The 8,851-nt window shown below is 37.7% G+C and overlaps 1 protein-coding gene across 1 annotated transcript in view; it reads left to right on the plus strand.

Moving 5' to 3' along the window:
- The window catches only part of si:ch211-196i2.1 (collagen alpha-1(I) chain), a gene marked incomplete in the record, with an annotated part of 126,655 nt that overhangs the window by 84,423 nt on the left and 33,381 nt on the right, over window positions 1–8,851 (plus strand). Inside the window, 13 exon segments of the mRNA XM_024298772.2 lie at window positions 1,021–1,074; window positions 1,661–1,705; window positions 1,942–1,995; window positions 3,770–3,814; window positions 3,895–3,948; window positions 4,181–4,225; window positions 4,310–4,363; window positions 5,414–5,458; window positions 5,553–5,606; window positions 5,955–5,999; window positions 6,080–6,133; window positions 6,926–7,033; window positions 8,674–8,712. Of these exon segments, the coding sequence (XP_024154540.1) occupies window positions 1,021–1,074; window positions 1,661–1,705; window positions 1,942–1,995; window positions 3,770–3,814; window positions 3,895–3,948; window positions 4,181–4,225; window positions 4,310–4,363; window positions 5,414–5,458; window positions 5,553–5,606; window positions 5,955–5,999; window positions 6,080–6,133; window positions 6,926–7,033; window positions 8,674–8,712 (696 nt within the window).

Consider the following 8,851-nt stretch of genomic DNA (forward strand, 5'->3'; position numbering starts at 1 on the left):
GTATTGACGCGGAGCGCTCGCGTCTCGCGGAAGAAATAGGCCAGACGCCGAAACGTTGCGCTGCACCGCGCGGACCCTCCGCGCCGCTACGCGTCGCTCCGTGCCTGGTGTGACCGACGCCATAGGTTAACATGGGCGCCGAATGGAAGCGCACGCCATTCCGCGCCGCTTCGCGGCGCTATCGCGTCCTGTGTGACTCCGGCGTTAGCTCACTACCCCAGCCAGCCTCCCGGTGGACGCCTTAGCATGCTAACAAGATGAAGCGATCTAACGAGCTCTGATGTATCAAGCTAGTGAGCTCCGCTGTAGCCGTCTGGCGAGATCCACTGTATTGTGCTAGCGAGATCTGCTGTATCAAGCTAGCGAGCTCCGCTGTACGCCAGGAGGCTGGCTAGCGTAGCGAGCCAACTCATTGAGAGCCCACTCAAGCCAATGTGGGCAAACACAGGTGGGGGCACCATGGAAACTATGGACAAACCCAGTCGGGGCCCACATTTTCTGCCACATGGGGGCCACTTGGCTTTGCTGGCAGTGATCATTAACATATATCTTACCTTTTTCCTTTGGTCATTTGTCTTCACCAGTTTTCTTTTTCTCGAGTTTTTTAACACCACTGGGATAACTCCTGTTTGATGCCATGTCACAACAGTGCTTGTTTTTTCAATTCCTCTGGCTCATGGGAATGAATGGTAACTGTCAATATCTGATACCTGAGGGTCTCGCTGGCACGCTACGTTACTAACTGTGTGACAGTATGGTTCAAAGACCTAATAAATATCAGCCACTGCTTTTTAAAAAAAAAAACTCACTTTTTTAACTAACTTTTATTCTTAAGCATATAAAGAGTGTAACACACACAGGACATAGCTACAGATACAAAGGCTGACCATGCAGCTTTGGGGCCCCCTGGTGGCTTGGAGCCCAGAGGTTTTCACCTAGTTTTGCTATCACACGACACAGCCTGGCACAAGACAAAGGGTAGGAGCTGGTCAAAACTATCACAACTGTGTCTGTTTGCAGGGATTCTTGGGTCTGCAGGGTCCAAAAGGAGAGACTGGAGAACGCGGTGAGAAGGTAGTCCTTCATACCTTTATTCCTCCGTCATTTCTGATGTTTAACCCTTTGACTCCTGAGCTCATCTGCCTGTTTCTGAGGTCACATTTATTAGAGTGAGCTCTGCACTAAAGTTTATAGTGGATAACCCATGCTCCACTTTAACTGAAGACCTCAGAAAGTCCAAAGAGGTTTGAGAAAGCGTGTTTAAAAAATATGTTTAAAATAATTATTGTTGTGTTCTTAAATCAGTAAGTTTTCTTATTTTTATTTTTTATTTTTTGCTAAATGATGTAATTGCAGAATGTAAACCTAGTCTGCAATATTGTGTATTTAAATTTAACACTTTAAAATAACAAAAAATATTGTAAGAAAAAAAAACAAGAACCTTAAAGTTCATTCTCTCTATACATATTTTGCAAAAATAGCAACAAATTATGCTAGAATATAGACAAACAATAACATAAAGATTTTGATGATCTCTTTAGGATATTGAGAAAATGTGATCAGAAAAACAAAAGCATCCATAAAACATCAGCCTCTATGGACAACTTTTCCTTTTTTTTCTGTTAGATAAGAGAGTTTTTTGTGTTTTTTTTCTTTACAGGGACCCAGAGGTTTGCCTGGCCCCCCTGGAGCTGTCGGCCTTTCTGTGAGTTTAAGAAAATCCTCTTGTTTCTCTAAATATTCTGTGTCTTTTTTATGTCTGTAAGATAATAACAAAAAACTGGTGTGAGAAAAAGCTACAATGTTTCTGATTAATTGTTGAAGTGTTCTCTGAACTTTAGAGAAAAGTTAACATCTGTCCTTTTACAATTTAAACAACTTCAAAACAACAGTTTATTAAGTCCTAACTGTAATTACTGACACGAGTTCTGTGTATTACAGGGCCCTCCTGGATTCCGTGGTGGGACTGGGGCAGAGGGGCCCCTGGGTCCTGATGTGAGTATCAGACAGGGAATATCTCTTTTGTGAGTCCAAGTCAGGTCTCAGGTCTTTAGCCGTAGCTTCAAGTCAAAACTCTTAAAACCTGTTATGAATTCCTTTGCTAAATCTGCCATTACGGGCAAAAAAACTGGCAAATCTGGACAGACTCCACGGTGACAAAAAGTGTCATGCACATTTTGTTACGAACATGCTGCAGGTGAGAGGTTAAAGCAAACTAATACAGCACGTCAGGTTGAAGCAGGTTGTATTAAATTAGCAGATGAAATTAAATTATATTGAATTATACAATATTTCCACGGACCGGGCCAAACAAGGCAGAATTTGACATTTTTAAGCTTCCAGTTTCTGAAAAATAAATAAAGAGATTTTGTTTAAAAAAGGCTAAAAATATCAGTAGATAGTTTTTAGTCAGATGGTGAAAATTCAATAGAACAAAATTGCTAATTTGTAGAAGTTGTTTCTTTGAACATTTTTTTTTTCATAATACCTTTTTAATCCTCAATCCGATTATCTTTTAGGACAAAAGATTGATCATATTTAGTCTTTACATAAATCCTCATTCATTGGGTATTTTTTTCAACACAAAGGAACATTTTCTGTGCTAAAGTTTCTGAACAGATGCCTACCTAATTCAATTGTTTTACAAAAAATCTCAAATGTTAGTTTTACAAGTTTCCACAAATCACAACTTTATTTGATTCTCTGTAAAATATTTGCGGCTGTTTGAACTTTGTGGGGAAAAATTTGCCTTTAACGTTAGCGTCGAGGCTAACGCTAGCTTAAGCTTTGTCAGACTTTTAAGTTGTGATGTATAAAAAAAGCAAAATAAAATGATACAAATTTCGTAAAACTGGTATTTTCTAAATATAATATAGACAAAAATCCATCATTTATCATCTGGGTGTGAAACAGTCGAGAGTCTGTCCCCACGTATTAGACACAACTACATGGTACATGAAAACAACTAATCAGTATGTCGAGGAAAACTCCCGGTTTTGTCTGAAAATAGCATGTTTGTAGTTTTTTAGAAGTCGAAGGCTCTTCTTGAGTTTCCTCACTAGCTCTTTTCTCCCTGAAGAAACTTTCCAAATACATTTTACCCTTTGGTTTTTGTTGTTAGCTTTGGGCTACTAGCTTAGCAATCCAGTTAGTCGTTTTATGTCATGTGACCAACACAGATGTGAAGAGAATCTGAAAGTTTTTCAAAATAAAACTCTATTCAGGATCAGAAAATGCACTAACTGGAAACAATCTAAGTTAGCGCATGTAGTTATTTCTTTTTTCTGTAAAGTAATCCATGGACCGGTGCCATGGAGGACCACTGGTCCACTCCTCTTTTCCTTTAACTTCTTACTAACAGAGATGTAACCGTATAAACGGTTTTCTCTGGAGATCAAAGCGTTCCAGATGCCGCCACAGTCAGAGCAGAGGGGGCAAATACTTCTCTCCCTCTGTCATTATTAGCAGTGATCATAAAGTCTTTGCAGTCGCAGTAAAAAAGCTCAACAATAGACAATATTTATTGACTTGCTAATCAAGACGCTTTGTTCTCTGTGAGAGTTTAACGCTTTAACACCGGAGCTCCAGTTTTATGTTCTTTGATTTACTGTAACCTTTTAATTGTTAACACGATCATCGTAATTGCAGTAGAAAATCTACTGCAATTACGATGATCGTGTTTAAAAGTTTCAGTATGTTAAAGATTTTTTGTTCAAGCATCACCTGTGACACTTAAAGGGTTAAGTCATTTATTCACGCTCATCTTCAGGGGGAGAGTGGACTGGACGGCCCCCCAGGTCTGCCAGGGCTTCCGGTAAGGACATTTAAAAACCAGAACTTCCATGTTTCCTCTATGTGGATCTGCATTAACACTTGGGGGTTGGTGTGTTTCAGGGGGCTCCGGGACTGACCGGGCGAGTCGGCGCTCAGGGAGTTAACGGCTCAAGGGTATGCATGAGTCCATAATATGAACTATTTCCATTTGTGGCCTTGACCCTAACAAAGTTGAATGTTTACATTCCTCCGTCCCCAAGGATCCTTTTTAGCCTTCAGCCACACTCAGACCAAAGAGACGCCAATAAACCTGCTTCATGCTTTCATTCTCAGATTTCATAAACATGAAGCTGAATATTCTGACAAATTTGTCAGGTTTGTTTATGAAATTCAATCTTTCCTTCAGGGGGACATGGGGCCAGCTGGCAGCGGGGGCCCCCAGGGCCCTCAGGTATGCACGTGTTTATAGTATAACTTGGACAGGTTCTGAAAGTGTCTGACGAAGCGGGCCTTACCTGTCTATTCTTTACACCAGGGGCCTCCAGGTTTAGAGGGACAGATTGGACCTCCAGGGCGCAGAGGGCCACAAGTGAGTATCGATGGAGAAATAATGGCAGAGAGAAATAGATAACAGTACCTCTGATAATGCAAGTCTGAATGCTAAAGATGCTTGAGCTGATAGCTAAAAATTCTAAACTGATAGCTAAAAATCCTCAAGCTGATAGCTGAAAACGCTGAAACTGATGGCTAAAAATGTTGAAACTGATGGCTAAAAATACTGAAACTTATAAAGAAAATTGCTCATACCGATGAAAATTATGCTGAAAATTATGGCTGAAAACACTGAAAATGAAAGCTAAAAATGTTGAAATTGATAGCTAAAAAGGCTGAAACAGATTGCTAAAATATCCTCAAGCCGATAACTGAAAACTGTGAAAATTATGGCTGAAAACGCTGAAACTGAATCTAAAAATGTTGAAACTGATAGCTAAAAAAGTTGAAACTGATAGCTAAAAATGCTGAAACTAATAGCTAATCATGTTGAAGCTGATAGGTAAAAATGCTCATCCTGATTGGTAAAAATGCTGAAACTAATAGCTAAAAAAGTTGAAACTGCTAGCTAAAAGTATTGAAACTGATAGCTAAAAATGCTCAAGCTGAAAGCTTGCTAAAATATTAGCTAAATGCTAAATTAACCAAAAATCTGGAAAAATATCAAATTTTGCCAAAACACCTACTATAATCCTAAGGTATTAGTCAAATCTAAATTTGCCTAAGCACTTTTAAAACAAAAGTCTAAAAAAATCAGCCAAAAACAGCTAGCATGGTTCTAAATTAAAAGCTGAATTTCAAATTGCCCTAAAAATCCTGTAGTTGCCGAACATTTTAAATATTTTCACAAAGTTTTTGAAGGATTTGATCAAATTCTCATTCATTTTCTATGGGGTATGTTTTGGTCAATATTTCAAAAACTATAACGTTTTTAAATACTAGCTGAACATTTTGATACCAAGATTGCTGAAATCGCGGAATATGTGATTGAGTTTTTAAGTGCTGCAAAAAATAAATGGCCAGTTCAATCACTTTACTGCCAGTGGAATATTGCTTAAGGTTGATGCCTGTCTACACTCATTAACAGGGGTACCCTGGAAGAACGGGGGCTCCAGGAGCTAAAGGAGATCCTGTAAGTTTACAAGTTTAAATTGTGAAACTGAATTATGAAGACAAACATGCATCATATTGTCTGATCTGTAATGATTGCTTCTTTTTTGAATCAGGGGCCTGTGGGGCCGATGGGGGCACGGGGGGATCCTGGCTTCGAAGGGCCCATGGTAGGTTCCATCTCAGCCTCCTGTCCCTCTCTGAGCTCCTTCCTCTGAGCAAGGAGCTCCAGGGAGTCAGGAAGACCAAAGGGGGAGCTGTTTTTTACAGTTCAGACTGCAGTGCACTCAAGCCCCCATCATGGAAGCACTACAGCGCCCTCTGCCGGCAGAGAGTTGACAGTTTCCTTCACTCTTAAGCCTGTGATCATTCTGCACGATATTCCTGCTGATTAGATTCTGTTTGATTACATTTTCAGTTTTAGGAGTCACAAATTCCTCCATTTATTGTATTTGTTATTTTTACCTTTTATTCATGGCTGGGATGTTTTGATCATCTCTGCTCTCCTTCTCATGCAGGGTGAAAGGGGGAGTCGTGGTCATGCGGGTTTTCCAGGAGCGACCGTGTGTAATCTTTCCAAGCTTCACAAATGTTTTTCCATCATTTGGCCCTCTCAGTATTTACACCATTTTCTTGTTAACAGGGAAAAAGAGGAGCGGATGGGGACAAAGGAGATCCAGGATTCAAAGGGGACAAAGTAGGAATTTGATTAATAACTCTGGAAAAAACTGAAAATGACTTCCTGCTTAAAGGTTTTTTGGAAAAACTGCTTCTCATAGCAATATTTGAAAGCAGCTGTCTACATGGAGCCACAATCTCAAAACACCAAGTCTGAGTTCATTTTGGCTGATTGAAATTAATAAATATTCACTATATCTATATTTATGTAAGTCACATGAGTCAAAGTCAAGGCCCGGGGGCCGGATACGGCCTGCTGGGTAATTCTATTCGACCCTCCACATCATTTTCTTTATTTTTATTAATGGTCTAATGTTATTTTGTGTTTATTTCTAACTCGTATGATTTTGGCAAAATATATTTTTATGGAGAGTAAAATATTGAAAGTTATTTAGGGTTTAAATTGATTTATTCTAGAATAATATTACAGTCTGTTTTTACTCATATTTATGTTAAAGTTACATTTTTAAAGTTTTAAAATTTAGTTTTGGTGTGTTAAAAAATGTTTATCGTATTTGGCCCGTGACCTGATGTGTTTTGGATTTTGGCCCCCTGTGTATTTGAGTTTTACTCCCTGATGTAAGCTGTTATTATTGCAATAAATATTCCAGGAAATTATTGTATTCATAAATCAAACCTTTAAAAAAACATAATTCTTCTTACAACATATTTAAATTATGTTTTTCTTTAGTTAATTTTATTTTAAAATATTAAACAAATATGTTAAACCAAAATGTTTTTCAAATTGAATATTTGCTGTCTGTTTAGACATCTAAGAAATAACATAAGAATGTCTGTTTTTCTGGTTCAGGGTTTCCAGGGAGCCACGGGTATTCGGGGTCCTCAAGGAGAAAGGGGTCTCATCGGTCTGCCAGGTTTTTCAGGAGTCAGCGGCCCTCCTGGCCCCCGAGGCAGCGAGGTATACAGTCAAGTACAAGTGCAAAATGAAAACAAAAAGATATGGACCCATGGTTGGTTGAGCAAGCTAGTATTTTAGCAACATGCTAGCTCATCTTGGCTAATTTGGCAACTACTGAGGGTTTTTTTTTTTTTTTTTGTAATTCTGAGTTAAGGTAATATTTTAGCAACATGCTAGCTTTTTTGGCTGATTTGGCAATTTCTGAGGTTTTTTTTTAATTCTGAGTTCAGCTAGTATTTTAGCAACATGCTAACTTTTCTTGGCTAATTCAGCAAAGTTTTTTGGGGCTATTTCTGAGTTAAGCTAATGTTTTAGCAATGTGTTAGCTTTTCTTGACTAATTTGGCATGTGCTGAGGCTTCTTGGATAGTTCTGAGTTAAGCTAGTATTTTAGCAACACGCTAGCTCATCTTGCCAATTTGGCATCTACTGAGGTTTTTTGGTTAATTCTGAGTTAAGCTAATGTTTTAGCAATGTGTTAGCTTTTATTGGCTAATTTGGCATGTGCTGAGGCTTCTTGGATAATTCTGAGTTAAGCTAGTATTTTAGAAACATCCTAGCTTTTCTTGGCTAATTTGGCATCTACTGAGGTTAATTGGGCTAATTCCTAGTTAAGCTAATATTTTAGCAATGTGTTCACTTTTTAAGCTAATTTGACATCTACTGAGGCTTTGAGTGAATTCAAAGTCCATACATTTTATGCATTTTTACATTTTTTTGCATTTTTTGTTTTTACAAAAATCTTCAACTTCTTTGTGCACATTCTGCAATTTCTGAAACTTTAAGTCCTTTAACCATCTTTAGCGAACAGCTTCAGGATATTAAGCAACCACATTCAGCAAAAAGCATTCACACTAGCATTATTGTGGGTAATCCAACATTTCTAATTATTACATTATTATTTTTAATATTACAAGTTTCTTTACAGTTTAATGTAAAACAATAGCTATTTGTTTTAATCTTTATCTGGAAATTGCTTTTAGCAAAGAACAAAACCCATTTGAATTTTGAAAGTGTGAGCTTTTTTGGCAAATCTCTATTAGGCAAGGCAAGACAAGTTTATTTGTATAGCACATTTCATGTACAGAGACAATTCAAAGTGCTTTACATAAAACATTAAAAGAAACAATCAAAAGAAATAGTAAAAATGTGATCATTAAAATAAAATTAAAAGAAAGTAAAAAGATTTTAATTTAAAACAAGCATAGATAAAAAGTGCGGACGTAAACTTTTGAATAAATATTAATCAAATGCAACTAAGAACAGGTGAGTCTTTAACCTGGATTTAAATACACTGAGTGTTTCAGCAAATCTAAGGTTTTCTGGAAGTCTATTCCAGATCTGTGTTGCAGAGAAGCTGAATGCAGCTTCTCCATGTTTAGTTCTAACATATTAATTTTATGTGTTGTATTTGTGATGGCATTCAAAATAATAATAATAATAATTATTGATTTTAGAACTCTGTGAATATGAACTAAAATCAGTAAAAAATAAAATAAACAAAGTTTTGATCATGAAACACATTTTTGAAATTTGATTTCAAGGAACTTTTTATCCTTTTTTTCCTTTCATGAAAAATTTGACTACCTGGTGCAGGTAATTTCTGATACAATCTGAAGGATTTTGTGTTTTTTCACTCAGGGACTTGATGGTGAAAGTGGTCTTCAGGGGAAGAAAGGCACCATGGGGTTGAAGGTCAGTGAATATTCCCACAGAGGCCAGAGCTCATCTTCTGTGTTGGAGTTCACATTCAGCTCTGCTGTAGCAGGAGAAGAAATAGAAATGTCACAAAGCGCTGTGCTTAGGAACTTCATATGCT

The sequence above is a fragment of the Oryzias melastigma genome, linkage group LG12, assembly GCF_002922805.2.
Source record: "Oryzias melastigma strain HK-1 linkage group LG12, ASM292280v2, whole genome shotgun sequence".
NCBI classification, from domain to species: Eukaryota; Metazoa; Chordata; class Actinopteri; order Beloniformes; family Adrianichthyidae; genus Oryzias; species Oryzias melastigma.